The sequence below is a fragment of the Lissotriton helveticus genome, chromosome 11 (genome assembly GCF_964261635.1).
Source record: "Lissotriton helveticus chromosome 11, aLisHel1.1, whole genome shotgun sequence".
NCBI classification, from domain to species: Eukaryota; Metazoa; Chordata; class Amphibia; order Caudata; family Salamandridae; genus Lissotriton; species Lissotriton helveticus.
This window is the reverse complement of record NC_136072.1, coordinates 60,793,831-60,817,424: the sequence shown is the minus strand read 5'-3', so window position 1 is coordinate 60,817,424 and position 23,594 is coordinate 60,793,831. Positions and strand designations below refer to the sequence as shown.

At 42.5% G+C, this 23,594-nt stretch overlaps 1 protein-coding gene across 4 annotated transcripts in view; it reads right to left on the bottom strand.

The window, feature by feature from the left end:
• Positions 1-23,223, bottom strand: part of LOC144791454 (cytochrome P450 2J2-like) — a 99,899-nt gene extending 76,676 nt beyond the window's left edge. For all 4 annotated transcript variants that reach the window (XR_013602398.1, XM_078666133.1, XM_078666131.1 and 1 more), the window contains exons 1-4: positions 22,644-23,223; positions 18,759-18,921; positions 17,030-17,179; positions 5,756-5,916 (exon numbers count right to left, since the gene is read on the bottom strand). Coding sequence is in view for 3 of the 4 variants with exons in the window: in XM_078666133.1 (XP_078522259.1) it covers positions 5,756-5,916; positions 17,030-17,179; positions 18,759-18,921; positions 22,644-22,814 (645 nt within the window). In the remaining variant the exon portion in view is untranslated. The remainder of the gene's footprint in view (positions 1-5,755; positions 5,917-17,029; positions 17,180-18,758; positions 18,922-22,643) is intronic.
• Between the last annotated feature and the right edge of the window lie 371 nt (positions 23,224-23,594).

The following is a 23,594-nucleotide window of genomic DNA, read 5'->3' as shown; positions in this document are numbered from 1 at the left end:
ATAACATCTACAGAACATTAATTAGCAGATGGTGCATACGTTTACCTGTCAGTTGTCCGCTTGTATCCGGGGTTTGTCGGGTTTAGAATAATATAGCCATGGTAAGACCCCGGACTGGCCACAGCCCACAGTGAGGACGCTCACGTTATGTATTGCGGAGGTCCTGCTGAACAATGCTGTGTGGTGGTAAAATATTTCTCACAAGTTGGCCTGAGAACATGGCGCTAACTTGCTTGCTGATTTTTAACTGCATCGCTGCTAGAGCGATTCTGCTGCTGTGCTGGACAGCAATAAAAACTGGTGTGGTCATGACGAGCTCAGCTCGTCATGAGCACAGGAGCACTGTACTGCATGACGAGCTGAGCTCGTCATGAGCATGGAAGGGGTTAAACACAACCGCACTCACATATAGGGGGACTCAAGCCATCAAAATGGACGATGGACTCAGAGCAGAAGCAACAATTCGACCATCAGCATGGACGATCGATTTGAAAATCATGTCGGCCATATTGGAGTGGAGGCTGAAAAACGTGAAACATTTTTGTGCCTAAACTTAGTAGTCATTTGGTTTTCAGCATGGGAGATGAACTAAAGGCAAATGACACAAATGTGTTGTACATTTTAAAGTGGTGGCTATAACAGCCTACTGCAACTCTGTAAGTTGTTTTTCTAACATCCTAGAGTGGGCAATTCCTGCATTATTATATGTACACTCAGGGTGAGTGTGCTCAGGTGAAAATGATGAAAACAATAAACAAATGAGGAATCATTCTAATGGGCCAAAGGGACTTGTCCAACATTTGAACGAAAGGCAAAAAAGGGGATAGACAATAAATAAGCATGGTGGTCATCAGGTATTATCAGTATCAAAGTGCATGGGGCTTCAGCGAAGGAGGTCAGCAAGGGTATGCAGATAAAATGTGTGTTTACTATAGTGTTTAAGGTTGTTTTTGGTGAAAATAGACAAGTAGGAATTATATTTGATCACCTGGTCCCAGGGGATTTCACTGTTCAGAACTTTTTTGTAGTTGTCTAAAGTAAGGATCCAATAGACTCTCTGTTTTCTGATATCTGTGCTGCGGCTCCTCACATTGATATTGATTTTCTCCAGGATCAGCCATCTTATACCATTCATGTTGTGCTGTGCCTCTATGAAAAGTTGGACCAACGGTGCACTACATTTCTTGGTGCGAATAGCTGACCGGTGTTCTGTCAGTCTCGTCACCATGGTGCGGGAAGTTTTCCCTATATAGCCCAAATTGCATGGACACAGAAGTAGATATAAAATATTACTCCTCTTGCAATTAGTGAGGGTTCTCACGATATATCCACCTTATTGATTCTGCACCTGTTGGCTTCAATGGCAAATTGACATGCAATGCATGACATGCCTTTGTAATTACTAATGGGGTGGATTCCCTGTTATGGTCGTCTGGATGGCATGGTTCTGAATGGTTCTGAATAGCCATGCGGAGTCTTACAACTAAGTCTTTGAGGTTTTTGGTGCTTCTGTTAGCAAAAAGTGGCTTGGATATTAGATTCTCTTTCTCTCTATCTGCGTTAAGGATGTGCCAATGAGAGTTGATATTATGGCGTATTTTTTTCATTCATGTTGGAATGGTGAGTCACGATCACCAATCTGGAGAGTTGGTTCTGTTCTTGTTTCTGAAGCAGATGTTGTCTGTTGTAATACCGTGCTCTTTTATCTGAGTCACGTATGAGTCTTTTTGGCTATACTGTAGATAAAAACCTAGGTTTCATCTCTAGTGCCCATTGGTCAAAATTGATTAAGTTTGTGCAATTCCTGCGGAGGCGCTGGAATTGGCCAAACTGGGTGCTGTTTTTTTGTGAAGGGGTTGTTAGCTCTTAAAATGTAAGAGTGTGTTCCTGGACGTAGGTTTTACATACAGATCAACTTGTGTTGTTAGTTCTGTCTCATGCTAATGTCCCTAATGTCCAGGAATTCTACACACTCAATACTAGTGTGTGCAGTGAAATGCATGTTACTAATGCACAGATTTCGCCATAAAATGAATTCAGACAGTTCATCTTTTTCTCCCTTTCAGATAATGAAAATATATTCTACATACCTAGACCAGTTTTTTTATAGACTCACAGAAAGAAAGACACAATATCATTATAGATAAACTTGATCTCAAATTGTGCCATGTAAATATTTGCAATTGTGGGGGTACATGAGGCCCTCATGCTGACTCCCTTCATTTGTTTGAAGAGCGAACCGTTAAACTCAAATGTATTTTCTCGTAAAATGATATCCAATTCAAGATCAATAGCTTCGGGCAATCAATCTGATAATCTATTATGAACCATAATACCACCTCCAGGGCTTCTGTTTGGGGATGTTACTATATAATGCCTCTAACTCCAAAGTCACCATGGTGTCTCTCATAGGATTGATAGTCAGATGTTCAACTTTATTTATAATATCTTGTGTGTCTTGGACATGGGACAGGATTTTTGAAGGATGAAGTCTGAGTATGGAGTCAACGTATTAAGACAAGGGATTTGTCAAAGAGCCTTTTGTGGTTACAATGGGTCTATTGGGTGGGTCAAGACAGTTCTTGTGAATTTTTGGGACTCCATAGAGAGCAGGTATTTTGAGTATTGCTACATTGAGATACTCCCATTATTTATCACTTTTTAGATTTTGTTTGAGTACCCTGGTGGTCATCTTCAGAATGGTTCTCCTCACTTGTTTGGTAGGGTCAATGAGGATAGGGGTGTAGTGGTCAGGCTTGTGTAACATTTCATGCATCTTAATGACATACTGCTCAATGTTTATCATAACAACCCCTCCTCCTTTGTCACAATTTTTCATAATGAGTGACTTATTTTGAGTAAGTTCCCTTAAAGCTGTATGTTCATCCAGAATGATGTTGTAACTGGGATTAGGAACTCACTTGATGGCTGTCTTCAGTTTTTTATAGACCAAATGCTTAAAGATAGCTATCTCTTACCCAACTTGGTCTACAGTGGGTAAAAAAGTCCCCTAATCCAACCACACTCCCTGGCCCACCACTTTCCCTGCCAGGCACAGTGCCACTGTCTCCCTTTCTCTTTGTCTCCAACCCTAGTCCCACTTTTTGGTTGATCCTTTTCTCCTATTGGTGTCCAAAGCCACTCTTTGAAGCTACAACGTTTTGTCATTTCCATTCTGCTCCCCAACTGTTGTTCTTCCTTAGGACTGTGTTGGCAACTCCATAGTATGCTGGACATCCCTAGTGCAGGTACTTTGTCTTTGTCCACCATTGCACCCAAAACATTTTTTTTTGTGGACAAACATTTCTGCCATTTCGTTTCTCTGGTTTTTGAAGAGCTGTTAATGAGCTTCCACTGCTTCTGTATCTCATTAAATCAGGGCAACTTTTCTAGGAGAAACAAACTAGTATATTTGATGGATGTGTCAGGTCACCTAACAACTGCACACAAATAGTGCAAGTGCATTAAAAGTAAACTGCACAATGTAAGAGGAAGCTAGACTTTTGCCACACACATGCCTGACTAAAACCTAGCAAATGGGCTGAGAAATATCCATGCCACACTGTGGTCAAGGTTTCAGTGCTCAAATATTTTGGTTCCGGAGTGGTGTGCTACTCTTTGAAAAGCTCATCAACACCTCATCAGGGGTAGTAAACACTATATAAATGCAAACCTTTTCCTCTTCTCTCCCTCCACTATCCTTCTCAATCCAAATACCAAACTAACATATCCACCCCTCAAATTCAGCGCCTCATCAGGGGTATTAAGCACTATATAAATGCAATTACAATACAATAAAATATCATATGGACCGTTTTTTTCCATTCAAATAATACATCTGACATTAAGTAAGTCCGGATGCATAATGTCCAGACATGTAAGCTGCACCCACATGCATGATGAAAAGGAAACCATGATATGAAAATACTCTTTTTCCAGGAAACGACAACAGCAGATTACACTGCATGTCTGCATGCTTTCAAAAGTTACCTTTCTATCAATTAGGTTTGGGAGCTACTAGAAACCCCATTCTTGTGACATTGTAATAGTTAAGGAACATGACAACTCTTGGCAAACAGATGCTTATTATAAATGTTACAGTAGTGTTTTTTACAAAGGTAGTTTTGGTGTCATGCCAATAATTTATTATTTTATTTTGTACTTAATTACTTTGTATATAATAATGTATTTTAGCTCTGATGTTGTTTTCAGTTCTGATTTTCACATAAAGAAGATGCATATTCTGTGATGAAAGCCTTGCTGCCTGTTGTACTAAGGGCGAGCTTGGGCGCTCTTGCAGTGTTTGATTCTAGGTGTTTGACTGTTTTCACCATGTTAGAACTCAGCCTCAGCTAATATCAAAATGGAGGCTTTTAGTTACCGCAGTTTCATCATCCTATTTCCAATAAGTACAAACCCACATCTTATCCCATTACACTGTCTCTCCCTTACCTTTTTTGACCTGTCTCCGCCCTTCCACCCTCTTAACTCCTCTTCTCCTATCACCATGCATAGGGTCTTTACCAACCACAGGTCCTTCTAATGATCTTTATGCAGAGAGTCTTAAGGCTTATTTACTTGTCTTCGATCTTGGTGCTGCAAATGTAGCCATGTCTCTGAAGTAGATAACTTTACTACTTTTCCATATTCACAAAATATGACTCAAAAGTTAAAAGGGGGTGGAGACAAATGTACAAGTGTAAGTTAATACTGCCAAAAAAAAACTGTAATAAGTTCAGCCTCAAACTAAAAAATCTAAAAATAAAGCTCATTTATTATTTAATTGGAAAATATTTTAACGATGTTGTAGCAAGTTATAAATTAATGTGACATTAATTTTTAAGCCATAATTATCTAGTTTTTATTAATTTCATGCACCAATTTTAATAATTATTAATTCATAACAATTCATTAGTATACTGCAATAAATAACATAAAAATGTTGTACTAATTTGTAATAAAGTTAAAAAAAACTTTTACAATTTCCTCTATATTTTATCATAGCGAGACCTCCACCCCGACTGTAGAGTCTTTCTATTGGAAAGTGTTGGGAAATGTAAAACTTTTAAAACATATAATTATATTTTGAATTCATAAATCTGAAAAAGTTATTATTCTTTCCAATTAAATAATACATATGTTTTTCAATTTTGTAACATTAGATCATAATCATTTATATTTTTAACTATTTTAAATAATGTATTTTAATTCACCAGTATTTCTCATGGACATATTTTAATCCCTGCCAATATTGTTTTCCCTTGGAGGGTTTTAACTACTAGTGTGTGGTGCTGGAGTCCATGAGTGATGCTGGAGGTATTTAAATTTATTTCTATTTTGGGTCCATTCTTGGCTGTAGTAACTTTAGAATTGTAGGTTTTGAATAGCAATGGGCTTACTCTTTTGTAGGCGGGTGTATGTCCCCACTAAATCACCCCCCAACATCCTCCAGCCCCCCCACATCAACTACTAAGTAGTAAACTAAAATGTGTGAGGTTCACACAATAGAAAGGATAAGAGGGGTAGAGGTAACTCTGGCAGGTTTGTGAACAGAATTGTAGTATTTTAGTAGTACTATTGTAGTACTACCAAACATACAACAAATTGAACTTTGTGAATAAGCCCTTATGTTTTATGTACCTGCCTTTTTTCACATGTCCAATTTTTACTTTTCTTCAAACCTACAAATATCTTGGTTCAAAGTGTTTTTACGATTGGAAAATAACATAGTGAAAGGGGCTTTTGTGAGACTCACCAGGAACCACTTGGTGCCTAGATTATTGACAAAAAGTTCATTTGCTTCAATGAGCTGATGGATTTCTTTATCGTCTCGGGAGAAGCGGTGCCCAAAAATCACTGAACAGATCACATTGGTTACAGAAAGGACGATCGGCTGAGTGGGATCCAGGCTTTTCCCTGTGGAAAAAAAGAGGGAATTAGTCACTGGAGCATGCTATGGGCAGCTTTGGGATACACATCTTAAAACACCTTGAAACTAAGAGTAAAACTATGGACAGGAACATTGTGCAGATTATTTCAAGCATTCTGTCTACCACTTCGTTGTTCTTCTAAACCAATAACTGTCAGGGGCATTCCCTGGTTGTTTCAGTTACAGGAGCAACCCAGCAATGTCAAAGTTGAGATTGCAAAGGTCTGCTCTAATTAAGACAATGAGTACTTGGGTCTGGGATGGAGATTTGGTTTGGGAAGCCCCTTTGACTCTCCAGGCAACCTGGCCGAGCAATCAATACCTAGTTTAAAGGAGGTTGTGTGAAGGGTGGATTTAGATATAATACAACACAGTCAATATAGTAAAAATAATGATGAATATTGTGCCATAATTAGTTTGCACACACCAATAACACTTTAATAGTATTTCAGTTACATAAGGTTCTTGTATCTTAAGGACAGTAACCGTACAGCTCACAGCACAAAATAATACAAAACATGTTCTGGCAACATAGATCATTCAGGTTACAAAGTACTCTGCTATCGTTTGCTAACTGACTGCCAACACTGAGTCACTCATAAACAGAACAGGCCATAGGGGATCGTGTTCACTGTGTCAAACATGGCAAAACATGACAACTCCTAAAAACCTGTTCATAGTCACTAAGCAATCATGGACAACATAAATCATCCTAAAGAATCCACATGGATCAGTTGGGCATCGCTCTAGTTATTGCCTGGCTACATTTTATCAAAGAAACTTTAGAGTTCTCATTTTCCTGCTACTCAGACTTCACTTTAAAATCCAAAATCACATCATCCTTGCCCTTAAAGGTAAACTATGACTCCCTTTGGTCAGGCGCATCTTCAGGAGTCCATGCATTGCACACTGAGACATTCACTGTGGCTGAGACAACACAGGGTCTGAAGGTACCAACCAAGGGTCTGAAGGTACCAACCAAGTACGTGAATGTACCACCTATGAAGGGTTTGCATATTAAGGTTGAATTATCGCTCCTACATTCAGAAAATCTCACACTGATGTGACCTCCTTCCTGTAAAGTTATGAAGTGTGTCAATTTCAGAAATCTTCATCAGAAGGCAACATTTCCAGGGAAAAAAAACATTTTGCCTGAACGCAACTTTTTGATGTGGTAACTCGTTCTAAATTTTGCAATCATTGTGATGCTCTGGAAAATCTCAATTTTTTTTGAACACCTCGAATTTGGAAAAGTCATACATTTTTCTGACCGCTAACCACAATCTTCATTGGAAATAAGTGAAATTAAGTTGTGTCATATATATATCACCAAAATTTTGAAGAATTCAACAAATATTATTCGAGCCACTATTTAAAAAAAAAACTTCCTCCTAGAAAACAGCGTTCTTAACTGATTTATATAAATGATGGGAATCTTGTAAGCACTGATCCAGATCGAAAGTACTAAGTGAAAGTGATGATCAACCAGGCCGTAAAAACTTTTTGAGATTCTCATCTAAGGGGCTATTCAGAATACTAATATTTTTTAACTCTGCAGTGTTGTGATGTAAAGGTCCTCTGCAATGTAAAAGGCGTGTACCCTGCCCAGTGCCTGCCTGCTTGCCAAGACCATTGTGGTGGACTGTGGCAATACCGCTGGGCATTTGGGGGCATACCTGCTACAACGCTGGTCTTCCTGCTGTTTGTCTCCCGGGCCGCCGCTCTCACCATCACGTGGCCGGAGACTACAGCCACCAGGAGGCTCTGCGGTGACATGCCCACCGGTACTCGCGCCCGGAGGCGCTGAAAAGGGAGAGGAGCCTGCGGTCACGCGGGGGACTGTGGCAATACCGCTGGGTATTTGGGGGCATACCTGCTACAATGCTGGTCTTCCTGCTGTTTGTCTCCCGGGCCGGCGCTCTCACCATCACGCGGCCGGAGACTACAGCCCCCAGGAGGCTCGGCGGTGACACACCCACCGGCACTCGTGCCCGGAGGCGCTGAAAAGGGTGAGGAGCCTCCCGCCCCGCGGGACGAGCGCGGGTGGCGCCGGGCTAAGCCAGGGCAAAGGGCGGGCCGTCTGTGGCCGTCCGGGGCAGGAGGAGGCAGGGCAGGGCCACCCCCCTGACATCACCCAATGGGTAAGCGCAAAAAAACCATATTGACTGAAGCGGGGGGAAAGAAGGCAAAGGTGCCGAGGCACTCAGAGTCCATCATCTCTTACTTATCATCTGCGGTGGGTGTGTTGTCAAAGGAAATTGCAAATGCCGAACTTGAGCTGGGCTTATCTGCCCCCCCACCACCCACGCCTGCACATACTTTCATTCCTGAACATGTCCCTCACATCCCCCTTGATCCGGAGGTGGTCATATCAAATGCTAATATGCCTGTGAAACAAACTGTCTGCCCTCCACATGGCCACACCCCGGTCTCGAACTCGATAGAGAGTCACCAAACCATCAGTAAGGTACCTAAACAGAACTCTGAGAGGTTGAAGGACTCAGAGGGCATCTCAACCACTCCCCCTAGGCCTGATGCCTACCTTGGAGACCAGCTAGAGGCATTGTTTTCTGCCCGAATTGAGCCTTTGTTAGTGGGGATTGCCAAGGACATTGTTGATACACTGAACACTTGCCTTGCTGGCTTATTGAAGAAATGTTCATTAATTGACAAACTGGTTAAAGACCTTACCCCAGTCCCTTCCTCAGCAACAGGGGTAGTCTTGCACAATACCTGCAATAGTAAGGTGACAACAATACCGGAGCCCATTCCGTGCAGCTCTGGGGTGCATGTAGCCACTGAGGGGGTACGTAATTTCCATAGTGCCAATATAGGCCCAGTCTCAGGGTGCCCAAAGGTAGGTTACCCAGGGAGAGATAGTCACCCAATTAACCTAGTCACCAGGCTTAGGGGATGCAAATTGAATCTTGATTTACCTCCGGCGGCAGCGCCATTAGTGGCTATCTTTGTTGGTGTACCCCCACTAGAAGCGGGAAGGATGGAATCAGCGGCCAACCTAATAATCAAGGCAAGGTCATGGTGTGCGGAAGTCAGTAGCGGTGGAACTCAAGTAGCTGACAGGATTATATTTGCCAACAGGGTGGGTTGGATCGGGAACCGACCTAAGTTAGTACAGGGGGATTGTGTTGTTGTCAACTTTGATAGCCCCAATATGGCCGACAGATTATTCTGGGACGGCTCAGACATCACGGGAGGAGATCAGATGAGACCATTCCCCCTGGGGTTCTTTTATCCACCACCAGTCACTCACACTGGGTTTAACCAAGTAGGAGTCTGAATATCGCAGTGGGCGGGGCAGGGCGAGCGGCCCACACACATTTTTACACAAGGCGGGATCTCAGAACCCAGACACCTTTAATCACACAACCTATGCACCAACGCATGGAGACTGATGGGCTAGCATTGAGTAATCGTTTCTCTCCCCTTTCTGATATTGAGGAAATAGATTGACAGTCAGCCTCACCGCTGTCTGTCATTGATAGGACCATCATTCCTGCTGAGCGTGGGCTTTGCAAGCTGATTAGTTGGAACATTGCGGGCTCCAGAGCAAAGAGGGCTGATGCTGCCTGGATCGAGTTTGTTAGCAGCCACGATATTATAGCTTGCCAAGAAATTTGGGACACCTCTCCCAATTTCCGGTTAGATGGATTCACCACCTTTGTAATCCCGGCCGTTCCGAGCACGTCCGGAAGGGCAAAGGGTGGCCTAATTCTTTTACTCTCACTCAATCTCAAGGGCACCTTTAAGATGGTTCAAAGTGGTTCGTCGAACCTTCTAATTGTCGAGTGGGTAGTCTCACCCAGTTGTAAAATTGTCCTATTAAATTTTTACAATTCCTGGGACAGGGATAAGGGAAATGATCACATAGGCGCTGTGGATCACTTCCTTACTATGTTCAGTCAAAACAATAATTACACTAAATTTGAGTTCATCCTATTAGGAGATTTTAATGTTCATCCATGTAGTGATTTGTGTTTTTTAGGAGAACAGGTGGGTCCGCTGGGCATAGGGCCCCCCCATTTTGAGCATACTAAGTCGGGGGAGGCCCTTGAGGAGTTGCTTGCTAATCATAACCTGTACGAAACTTGCATCTCCGAGGTAGGGACAAGAACTATCACGTATAAAGGATCTGACCCCGGCTCCATACTGGACTATATCTTCATGACCCCAGGTATCTTACACAGGGTTGCGTCTTATAACGCAATAGTTTCAACCTACAGTGATCACAACCCAGTCTTGCTTAAGCTACTATGGGGAGACCATATGGAAACTAAGCCCCACCCTGGCATTCCGGGACCTGCCTTATGCCCCATAGATCAAGGTTGAAGGCTTAAATGGGCCAATGTAGTCCCGGGGAACTTCATGGATGACGTACTCCCTACCATTGAGGGGTATATGGCAACTTGCCAGGATTACTGCGCAACAGCTCAGGAGGTCATGGGGGCTTTTGAATGTATCTGTGCCCAAATTTCGGGAGCCTTGAGGGCCAAACCATCCCAGGCGAGGAACAAGAAACAGAGTTGGTTTGACATAAAGTGCTCTAAAGCACATAAGGCGTTAATGGCAGCCCTAAAAATCTCCCTGAGAGATAGGGCAGTGGTGACCTACATACGAAAGGAATATAATGGGAGGAAAAAGGACATAAAAAAATAAGGCCTGGGAAAAATGACTGTCTACTGATGTACTTAGTGACAGCTCCCAGCTCTGGGCCATAGTCAACCAACCCTTCTTTTCAGATGTGGACAACACGGTCTTGGATTGTGTTGTCCCAGACAAAAAGTAGCTTAGTCACTTTAGAGAGGTGAATGGCGACAAGGTATCTGGCGCCACTAAGAAGCCGTGGACGGCCTTAGAGTGTGCACCCTTATCCTTTAACTTAGCCGAGGTGGAGAGAGCAATCTTGGAGACCTCCAAGAAGAAAGCCCCTGGGCCGGACGGGGTTCCGGACGATTTTTATAGGCACTCCCCAAAACTTTGGGCAGGGGTTCTAACCCATGTTTTTACAGTTGCGAATGGCAATGTCTTCCCTAGTAGGTAGTCCACTTCAATCATCGTGCCAATCTTTAAAAAGGGCCAACATGACGACCCAGGGTGCTATAGGCCCATTTCCCTCCTAGACTCTGCAATTAAGATCTTAGGCAGAGTCTTGCTATATAAACTGAGAAGTAACATCGAGAGGAGTGGAGGCTTGTCAAACATCCAGTACGGCTCCAGGGAAAACAGAGGCACCCTGGAAAAGTGTTCCATCCTACACTTGCTAATATCCAAGTATACGGTTGCCAAGGAGGGGTCCTTGTTCCTGGCTTTTATGGACCTCTCCTCGGCATTCGACTTAGTGAACAGGTCAAAACTATGGGAAGTCTTACTGGAGTCTGGGGTTGACAAACCACTTGTGAATTTCATGGCATCCCTTCACCAGGAATTGTTTGCCACAGTGCGGGTTACCAAGGAGGGCAGGTGCACCAGCCATTTTAAGTCGGAGAGAGGAGTCCGTCAGGGCTGTATCCTGGCCCCCGTCCTCTTTACCATCTACATAAATGGCCTGGGTAAACATCTTGAGGGAGTCGAGGGGAACGTTCTGCGTGTAGGAGAATTCAGAATCCCGGCTCTCCTATACGCGACGATGCAGTCCTGATAGCACGCACCGGGCTGGGTCTTCAGCGTTTATTGGAATCTTTTGGTGCCTTCATGAACCAACTGGATTTAAAAATTAACGCAAAGAAATCGCATACGATGGTGGTGGGCCGCCATAGAAACAGAGGTAAGATCACACCCTTTTTCTGTAAGGGAGAGGCAGTGTCGAGGGTGACAGTTTTCCCCTACCACGGGGTTACCTTTGATGACAAGGGCTCGTGGGGACCTCAAATCAAGATCAAGTGCTTATCACTGGCGAGAGCCTCTTCAGCCCTTACAGGGTTCGCAAACAGGTTAGGGGCCAGGCCCATGGAGGCACTTCTAAAAATTTACAACTCCAAGTGCATCTCAATAGCTATGTATGGGTCCTCAATATGGGGGTACGTGTCACAGGACAAAATACAAACAGTGGAAAATAAGTTCCTGAGACTCCTTCTTTCTGTCCCCCAGTCCACCCTCACCTTTTCGATCCATGGGGAGGTGGGCTTACATTATGTTACTGACAAACTTAGATTGGCTCCTTTAATATTCTGGTTGAAGACATGGCTAAATGACGAACTAACTCTTAACCACGCTATTTTGCATGATGTCATGTCTCTGGACTATGCAAAGAGAATCTCATGGCTGGAGTATGTGAGACACACTTTCCTACAGCTAGGACGACCGGAATTATTTAACCCCCCTTCTTCTATCAGGAGGGAGGATATTAACTGGACCAAAATGCATTTTATGGACAAGGCTAGATTGGCTCGAGAGGGGCTAGAACTGACTAAACCAACTGTCAGATCACATTATATGGTATTAATTTCCCCTTCTCTTGAGCCCTACTTCAGAATTGTAACTAAGCCCTTCCATAGATACCTGTTAACCAAATGTAGATTTAATTGAATTCCTTATTCTTTAGGTAGCTACCAATCCTGGAGCAAACCAGAAGGGCCCCCCCGTTTAAATGTGATGAATTTTCCCAACAGGACACCATGCATTTTATCATGGTTTGTAGTTCATACTCGGACCCTAGGAAAAAATACTTGGTACCAATTTTAAGAGAAGCCAGCTTTGTTCAAGTCAAGCCGGCTCTGGTTTACCTACAGTCCTTGGGTAATACCCCCATCATATTTGGTGTAGCTAGTTTTTTGGTGGCGGCTTACAGAGCGAAAACAAAAGTAGCGACATCTAGGGACCTTGTATAGCTCTGTATAGCCCCCTCCTAATCACTGATCTGTATTGCATTTGTGTCCTATTGCTGCATATAACGTTTTATGAAATTTGTAAATTTGTAAATTTGTATATAAATGTTTTATGTCTTTTATGATTTTTAACAAATCAAATAAAGTGTACTTGACTGACAGTGTGGTCTGTGAGGAAGAGGAGTGTGTTGAAGGGAGCGAGATCCAGTTGGGTGCACTGTCCAGTTGGTGGATCTGCAGAGAGGACTCCTGTGTGAGGAGGTATGATAAAGCTGTGCATTGATCGGGTCATTGCCCCTGTGTAAGATTGATTCAGCAACCCCCGGTTACCAGGAGAGGGGAGCTGTGAAATGACTGTGCATCGAGCATCGTGCGGGGAGCACGAAGCCCGTACCACCTTGTTGCAGTGACACCGTGTGCCTGACAGGGCCATTGTTGATATGATCGTGATACAAGCGCATTAAGACTCATGGGAGGGGCCACTGTGGTTTGGGTTATTGCACCGTGGATGTCTGTGCTTTGTCCTTAAAGTACCAAGGCCCAACGTTGCCAGGAGTTCAGGCTGTTGCCAAGGAAAAGAGTGAGGCTGTGATGAGCAGGTCGAGCCAGCACATCTAGACCTGCCCCTTACTGACCCCTGGGGACTGCAGAGGATGCTGAGGAAGACATCTGACCATCGCCTTTGCCCGGTTGGTAGCTGGATGATTGAATCTCCCCCTTCCCACCCCCACCTCCACCTCCACCTTGTATACACCATGGTATATTGACTTACCACATCATCGCAGGCTTAGAGCAACTCCGTTCACTGGGGAAAGCAAACAGCACAATACAGGCTAGATGGCTCCTGCTGGGCGTTGCAGCAAGTACCACAAGCAGCCCACCTTTTCTGAACAGGACTAGTGCTTGAGATTGCCTGCGGTCAGCTCTGAATGGTTCTGAGCTGCAGGAGTGGGAAACCCTTGAATTGAACCTATTGGGTCCTGTGGGAATCGCTGATGAAGGTGTTGCGGTACCATAGACACTATTGACTAATTCCTAAAAGAGTCAAAGTTGAACTCTTGAGTATAGCCCACTAGCGGGCATTCCCCGTTTGCGGCCACAAGTGAAAGGGTAATAACCCTGACCACATTGCCAAGAAGAACATGGGACAGGGGTTTGCCTGACAAACACTAGAGCTCCAACCTCAAGGGGATTGTGTTGTTGCTTATGAATGTCCTTATTCCTATGAATGCATAGAGTTTGAAATAAAATGTTTATTATTCATATAAAAACAAGTATTTGACTGGACATTGATTCGTGCTCACTTAGTTTGTCTCAGAGATACACAGAATAAACAATCTGGGCATTTCAATACGGATTTATTGCATAGTTGTTATTCTACTGTAGAATATATGAGCTGCAACAACCATTAGACAGTAGCAGAGATATATTGATAGCAATACTATGAAAGTAAAAGGATGGTAAAATTCTACCATTTTGCAGTAATCATGAATGTATACTAGTACATAAAACACATGATAAGAAAGTGCGTAATCCTACGATGTATCCCTAACTAGATGTACCTAAATGTACCTGGCATCTGTGTAGGTGTTATGCCAAGAATCCCTCTAGGATCTAGTCCCCCACATTACCTGAGAATTAGAAAATGTTGGACCTCGTCCTGGTCTCGAGTTGGACGCCCCGCGAGGGATGTTAAACCACTACTAGATGGAGCGTCTGCATGCAGGAACCTCAGCGTCTCTGGTCAGTGTTTCAGCCAGGAAGTCACGGTCTCCTCTGTCTCTCTAAGCAAGACATGATGTATATATACCCATTGATCTTCCCTGGGGTCCTTGCTGTGTTAATGTCGGCCTTGGATGACGTCAGACCTGAACTTTAACATAGATATTATGCCGGAGATGTTCGTCCTGCTGTGAGTCCTGATGTGCTTCCAAGAAGCCTCAGGCATAATGTATGAGTATCGAACCAGGGAAAAACTCACGTTCTGAATGCAGTGTTGTATCTAAGTAAAAGGTCAGTGCCTAAGAACCATTATGTATGTAATGTAGGGAAAGATATAGGTAAAAGGTTGCAGTGTTACCTGCGCTTATATAGGGTACCTATATGGAATATAACGCCACTTATCCAAAACTATAGTGCAAAGCATAGTCAACTTACTTTAGCATAATGTGCTTAGCTAGGACATTCATGGCCTCAGTTCCTTCCACGCAATAAACACTCTTGTTTTTAAGAAACATAATCCTCTTGTTCTGACATACTTAGCATTGTGTTCTGGTTTAAAAAAAAGTGAAATACAACCAGAGGTCCTTCAATGCTATAGTTCAGTGTCATGGTCTTTAGGTAGGCAATATGAATGTCACTTAAGTTGTTCTAATACCATTGACCCACCTAGAAGTTATTATATGGAAAATATTCAGAAATGCAGCTGCTACTGAAGGACATTGATAAATACTATTGACAACATGATTATGATCCATAACTGTTCTTCTAAGTGCTTGTTAGAGCTGCGTAAGGGTAAATTACATGTCAGACGTGTGACTGACTAGTCTACATTCCCACTGCTAGCCAACAAATCCCCCACTTTATTATAATCCAGTTCAATAGTAATAATGTTAAGTAAAGCCAAAGGATGAAAGGCAGAGTCACACACACCTGTGATAGGGCTATGCTACTGATTTAGAGTTTTTTCTGATAGAATTCCTGTTCACCATTGTACAGGAATTGATGTTATTGCAAGATCAGAATCAGACAGTAAAATTATGTGCAAGACCCTTTACTCCTACTTCCAAAAAGCAGAAATACAAACAAATCAGTAACACTCTGATCTCCTTGCAGAATATCTTTAATTATGTTTTTAAAACAGGTTGTGTACTCTTTTACCTATGAATGTTTATTTGTAACTGAGGTATAGACAAGTAAACAATTGGCAAATATTATTGCTAGGTTAAACCATTTTAAAAGTAGGATCAGTGTTGATAGAAATGTGGCTTGGCATTGAGTAAAAATGTTAATTGATAATTTTTTTAAAGCAACCTGATGGTGACTGTGCATTAATGCAACTGTCAATTAAGTTCATGTGACATAAGGATTGCATGAGGACAGCAAAATATGTGGACATCAGTCAGAGGCCCCGGGGCACTTGTGGGAATCACTTGGTGACCTGGGTGAATATAAGATGGGCTTGTGCAGGCATATCATGAAGAAAGGTCTCTGTGATGTCACATGAGAAGCTGCTCAAATATTGAGACATATTATTCTCAACCATTACAGGTTGACCACGCCATTATAGGCAGGGTGTACAAATTTGTGCAACAAAGGAGTGGGGCATTTATGTTTGGTTAGCAGAATATATTTAATAAGTGGACTCTAGTTAAAGGAGGACATTTTAGGTAGGGAAGAACCCTGGTAGAAGGTTAACTTTGTGTTGGTCTATAGCAGATTCTTAGGAGTTATCAATTGAAAAGAGGAAATGTGCTAGTAATCATAAGGGACAATCAAACCTTCTAGATTTGACTAAAATATTATCTACAGAGGTAAGACATTAAAATGTTTCCTCATTTAAAGAGTCATTGCTCTGAAAAGTAGCCACCACCTGGTGAAGAAGGTTCTTGAGGCCAATGAGCAGTATCTTAGGAACAAAAAAGAGAAATGTTTATCTGTTGCAGCATAAGATAATTTGTCACTAATGTCCAAGAATGTTTGATGAAATCAAAAGATAGATGAGGACGTGGCAGAGGATCCACAGAGTGAGACAATGTTCACCCAAGACCTAAGGACTGGTGGATTTTGAGTTATGTTTCTAAGTATTTCCTTACCAAACTGAAAAAGGCTTTGGAGTCAGAATTGAGTAATGTTTTAATGTTATTTACAAAAATTGTCTGACACCAGAATTAAATCCAAAGATGCCTAAATATATGAATAAACCAACCAACAATCCCAAGAAGGGTTTTAAAATGGCAATTAAGATGTACCAAGATAAGCTCCTGTATGTGTCTGGTCTGCTTTTCCATAAAAGTGAAAAACGAGTTTTGAAAGAAGTTCCTGTTGAAAGTAAATGCTTATTTGGTGATAATATGTAATGATGAGGCTTATTTGACCACCTGTGAAAACCATGGTATGCAATGCTTCTTAATTGCTTCAAATGTCTACGGGCCAGTCACATTACAGTAGCTGAAGTAGAGTATCCCTCTAATGTTGAAATATGGCAATAACAAGTTTTATTATCTAAGAAGCAGCGCTGAAGCCTCAAATAATTTACCTCTCTGCATGGTGAAAAACTCCACCAAGGATTGTGCCTCCTCCTGGATCCTCACTTCTAGACTTTTCCTCCCAAGTCCCAAGTTCCTCAGGACTGTTAGAGCAAAGCGTCTCTGCTGCTTCCAGTTGTGTCCAGAAGTAAATACAACTCCTAGGGAATTAATGGTATGTTATTGTTTTTTTGTAATGTCCTCTATATTAAATAATAGTCATATTTCACTTTTAAGTCTGGCTGAAGTATGCTTTTCAATTTCTTCCAATTTTTTACTTGTACAAGTAAATGTGCTCTTTGCAAAATGCTACAAAAAGACTCCTTTGTCATCAAGTTTCATTTTGAGATACAAACATCCTGTCCCATTACTCTGCCACTCAGTCTTCTGCATTAGACCCTACTTGTAGCTGAAAAAGAAATTAAGTATAGCTTGATGAAGGGATGTCCTGGGTGATCCACAGTCACTTCCCTTTCTTACACTTCCAGGAATCCTTTTAACCATAGTTGATTTACTTTGTTTTGAAACATGTATTGAGTGCTAACATGTAGGGCCATATGTATGAACACATTTTTCCATAGACACAGAATCGGTAAAAGCCTTTGAAACATCTGGCCCTTAGATTCCTATTGTTTCACTGGCTCGATTTGCACCACGTCTGACCTCTGGTTGGTGTCTGTGGCTAGCTCAGTTTTCAGGCCCTCCTAGCATAGCACTACTGCCTATACCATCAGACACCAGCTCACAATGCAGAGACTTAGACAGGCTGTAGCAGAGATTAGTATCCTGCTGGAAAAGGAGACCACACATAAGGTATCATTAGAGGCAGACAGCTACACAGAGCGCACAGGTATGGCAGAAGCACTGCATGGTGTAACTAGTGCACAGTGTATACGAAATATATTTTTTTAAATAGCCCAAATAGCAATAAGGCACCGCTATACCAATACTTAATAAAGCAAGGAGTAAATGCACTGAAAACAATATTCAGGGTGGGAAAATCAAACTAGGTATGCGTGTGCCTTGCTATTCTAAACCAGAGACTTCTATAGTAAGCACTACATCAATTATATACCACAGGGGGAAGTATACAGTTCATTATACAGTTTGTTCTAGTTCTTCACCATCTGTGCTAGCATTATTGCACCACCCATCAATACCTCAATCCTCTCATTTGCTTAGATTCTCAAAGATTTTTTTCCATCAGTAGGAATAACTAGGAGTAATTCCCACCATTTTACAGAAAGTTCATTGTGTGAATTGGCAATGAGGATCAATGTTACAGTCGTGATGATCATCAAAACAAAAACATAAGACATGCAACAAGTGAATAGCAACTGCACATGTGTACAAGGCATTGAGTTGCCATTCTGGAAAGCAGAATAGTATGGTAGCAGATAGAGGAGTTCATTAAATGTTGAGGTAACTTACTACTTCATCTCCCAGTGAATGTCACATCCTTTTCACTCCTCTGTCTTCTGATAGCCTCAGAGCTCAGTGAGTGGCTTAGTGGGTAAAACTCTTGAATCTGCAGATCACACAGTCTGTCCCTGGCAAGACACTCATTCTCCCATTCATCCAAGGTTGCAGAATTGAATACAATTAAACTGCATAACAAAATATTGACAACTGCTATTTATAGGGCTTATAAATGGTAAAAGTGGTGTCAAAGAGCAATAGAAAAACAAGATTTTATCATTTTCTGTGTACCTGCACCATTGTGTGATGAGTGATACCTACCCTTTCCCTTTGTAAACTCTTCTGTAGTAGGAGTTGAAGGGCGTCCAGCAAGCTCCTCGGAGTGGGAGATTAGCCCCTCTCTTACAGTCTGGTATCCATTCAGCACAACTACTGGTTGATGCCCCAGCCACACGGTGAAAATATTCCCATAGGTCTTTGCAAGCTGGCGATGGGAAGTAAACACTCAACAAGTGAATAGAACACAAGAGGTGGGTCCCAACTAAAAAGCTGTCCCTTTTAGGGGAGGTAACTATTATGCATTTTAGAGTTAGGCCTGCCCAGACAAAGCTGGATACACAGGGTAGTAGAACTGATAGAGCACTGAGAAAAATGGAACCTCACACATTACTTTGCCCTTCCTAAGTACTACTTATACAGAACATAAGGACCCATCAGTCAGCCATTCCAATAGAAATCTTCTTATTTCAGTAAGCATCTGAGCAGCTTGAAAGGTGCACAGCTTCAAGTTCATGTATATGAAAGGACATCATATGACCCAGAGAAATGGCCCAAAATCCTTCTTTCACAGTTCACATTGCGAATTTCTCCTTTACGTAATCACCAAACCAGAGGTTGCTCCACTTTATTTACAGGTAGAGGAACCACCAGGTTTCTCAGGGTGGGGCAAGCTCTCCTGTCGTAAATCTCTGACTGTCAAATGACCATTGGTCAATGACATTGGAAGGTATGGCCTATTGTGGGTGAACATTAGTTTTTATTTTGTAGAAACAATGCCTCAGGTGGGCAGAAATGTGGAGCAGCCCTACCTGACATGGAAACCCACCCAGCATTCCTTTTTTGATGAAAGTGAATTCACCCTATCAGCATCAGCACTTTTGTCAGAAATGTCTCAACACAACAACAGAAAAATAAAATATGGTTGGATGATCTGGTGTTAGGCTGAAAGAAGCAGCACCCTCAGCAAATAAGCCTATTAATCTTCCTCAGCTAACCCTAATGTGCAATGTGAAAGAGGCACATCCTTCACTCTTGAATACTTATAGAGGTTAAAGGAGAGAACACACAGTAAAAACCTACTTTAATATATAGTACGACTTCATTGTTAATAAAACAGCTCATGACAAAGATGATAGGTGGGCGTGAACCAGCAGGTCCTGTCTTGAATTTATTGTGTTTACAACAAGGGGTGGTGAGGGACAGAGTCTCTGAATTAAGCAGAATACTCTCACCCTGTCAAGAGATCAGGGCTAGATCCAACACCGTTTTTTAGCTCACTGCACCATCCCAGTTTCAGAACCTGGCTGTATGCAAATTAGTCTGTTCCTGTCCCAGTGCATGATGGGAACAGGGCAAACCAAACTTCAAAAGCCAATTCTTACACTGGGAAGGAAACAAGCTTCCGGGGACCGGTTTCTGGCATTACAGCCGTCTTCGGCCCGGCTTGCTTGAATCCTGATGGTGCAATGAGCAAGGGACTCATGTCTGAGTATACCCTTCCACGCTTAGGGTGGACAAAAATATTTACAACAAGGGGTGGTGAGGGACAGAGTCTCTGAATTAAGCAGAATACTCTCACCCTGTCAAGAGATCAGGGCTAGATCCAACACCGTTTTTTAGCTCACTGCACCATCCCAGTTTCAGAACCTGGCTGTATGCAAATTAGTCTGTTCCTGTCCCAGTGCATGATGGGAACAGGGCAAACCAAACTACAAAAGCCAATTCTTACACTGGGAAGGAAACAAGCTTCCGGGACCGGTTTCTGGCATTACAGCCGTCTTCGGCCCGGCTTGCTTGAATCCTGATGGTGCAATGAGCAAGGGACTCATGTCTGAGTATACCCTTCCACGCTTAGGGTGGACAAAAATATTTACAACAAGGGGTGGTGAGGGACAGAGTCTCTGAATTAAGCAGAATACTCTCACCCTGTCAAGAGATCACCACCCCCTTTTGAAATTATTTTGGCCACCATAAGTGTGGAAGGGTATGCTCAGATGTGAGTCCCTTGCTCACTGCACCATCAGGATTCAAGCAAGCCGGGCCGAAGACGGCTGTAATGCCAGAAACCGGTCCCCGGAAGCTTGTTTCCTTTCCAGTGAAGAATTGGCTTGGTAGTTTGGTCTGCCCTGTTCCCATGATGCACTGGGCCAGGGACAGACTAATTTGCATATAGCCAGGTTCTGAACTGGGATGGTGCAGTGAGCTAAAAAACGGTGATGGATCAAGCCCTGATCTGTTGACTGGGTAGGAGTGTTCTGATTAACTCAGATACTCTGTCCATCACCACCCCCTTTTGAAATTGAATTTATTGTGGACACATATTGTGTTTATGCCATTGTTCTTCTCCCTGAGAACATGATGATATACAGATCCCCTCAGGCAGGTGTGGGTTTGAAAGCCTTAATTCTTAACAAACATATAAAATCATATGTACTATTCTCCGTACATACAGCCGTGATCATGGCTCCACCTATTATCAGGCATTTCAAACCTGGTGCTACCATGGGAATCTCCACCGACGTTTTTACCCACAGCAGACTCTCCCAATGTCTGAAGATGGTATGCATTTTTAAGTACTACATTTTGAACTAAATAATGCATTTCCTTAATTGGCACTGAGTAAATAAAACCATAAAATCTAACACTTTGGGGCTAAGGTCTGTGTGGTGGTCACATTTGAACTTTGCAGATTGTGAGGAGAGATTGCTGTTGGTTTATAAACTCCAGACCTTTAAACACACGTGATCCCAACATGTGTCACCAGATATCAGCTGTGCTCACATGATCTGCCAGTAAGGAGCTGGTATCCCACGGTGGCCAATAGCATGATCTGGAAACCTACGTGCAGTGTGGGTTTCCAGCTCATGTTTGGAGGCTAAGTACTGGTAATGTTTATAGGTGTTTTTGCAAAATATCCAGGACATTAGCAGCAGCTCTGAAAGGGAGATAGGCGACTAAGGTACGTCCCAGCTCCTCTCCCACGGCTCTTAAAAGCAATGTGAGTATGCTCCCATCCCCTCCTCAGAATTCACCTCCTTTCAAACAGTGAAGTTTTTCTAAAAGTTGCCTTGCCTGAAACTCATAAGTGCAGTTTATGAAAATTAAACATTATATTTAACTTTTCAAAGTGATTCCAGAGATTTGCTCTAATACAGTGTGCTGAATAAATGATTGCTAGTTGGGAACAGTCAGCAACAGGAATACCTATCCCCAATGAATCAAGCTTCAAGCAAAACACTGGCTTGACTTCTGCACCGAAGCACAACCATCACCTTGCTAATTAGTGTTAGTGCTCAGTATTTACTCTAAAAGGGGATTTCCCAGTGGAACCAGCAATTGGCAACTCTTCTAGCTCTTGGTATAAGTTGGCTCATTTTTGAAGTGCTGGGTGAGGGGTGGGATGGGAGCAATATAAAGCGACACAGAGAACTGACAAGCAATCAACATCCTTGGTCATCTTGGACAAAGCCTATGGGAAAAGTACACTGAAGGCCTAAAAATTGCACTCATTGGAAATCATGCAGCAGTAAAAGTACAATTATAACTGAGCAACCTGTCTCTGAGTCGTTTAAGAAATTTTGCAATCGAACTGTGTCTGTGTGCATTTTGTTATTACCCACGGTGAATGGCAGATTTAAGAAAAGCTGAGTGACTCAGCTGGGTATGACAAGTGAGGAAGGAAAAGAAAGTAACAAGAAGATTGAATTGGTGAAACCCTCCTGCCAGGTTCAGGAGATGGATGGGCAGAGACAAATTAAGGTGTGTGCCACAGAGAAAGAAATACAAAGAATCTGTGACCAGTGACCAGTGACTTGCCTTTAATTTTTTCTTGAATTCAAGTATCAGTGTGTGTGTGTGTGTGTGTGTGTGTGTGTGATGGCTAAATATTCAACAGAAATAACAACACTGCAACCAGCTCTATGGTACCTGCATAAGAGTCTCGTGGTGAAGCACAAATTTCAGGGTCCACAGGTTGCCGATGATGGGCAGCGGAGTCGGTCCTGGAGGATATTTTCTCCTCAACCACTGAAGCTTGAGGTAACGTGTAATGAGAAGAGTAAAAAGCAGAGCAATTAACAGCTGAGTGAGTAGCAGCATGGTGGTGGACGCTTGACTCTGTTTCTAGGTGTTCTTCTTCAGAATGGACCTTTACTTCTATATTCAAACCTCACACTATTCTTCTCTCCAGAAATTGTGCCCTTTTTTCTCGTTCACTAATCCTGTATGTATCCCTCCTAGTATTTCACTTTCCTTCTCTCTCTTTCAATTTTTAACATGTTCAAATCTATTCCACGCCTTTCCCTGCCCTGAATATGCTTGTTTTCTTTGCTCAGGTTTTAATTACCGCATCCTTTTCCCAATTCCACCTTCTGTCATGTCCTTTGAATTCCTCCAATTCCTTCTGCCTTTTCTTCTTTATTTCCAGCATCAATGTCTATCTTCTTCAGTATGTATGCTTATCCCGTGCACCTCTCTTCTACTCTCCCTGTTTCAGTAAATGCTACCCCCTCTCCTCTGCTTCTGTGCTAATTTTTCCCTTTTATATTCATTGCAACAACTAGGGTCCAGGTGTTTACCTTTGGTGTTTGCTATTTGATAAGCTTTTCATCAAGTTAGTTGCTTCATATTAACACACAATCTTATCGCTCTACGGTGGACCATGGCCTTTTAGTCATTCCCTCCTTTGACCTCTTCTAAGGACATATTCTTGTACTAGCTATAAACACAACATCAACTCTGGGCATGTGCCTAGTGCTTGGAGGCTGTGCCACAAGCCCTGACAGCAGACAGCTCAAGGGGGTACTTTTAAGTTGGTAAAACCTAGTTGCATATAAATGTACTCCTCAGAAACAAAGAATGTTCATTGTGGGTCTTCTT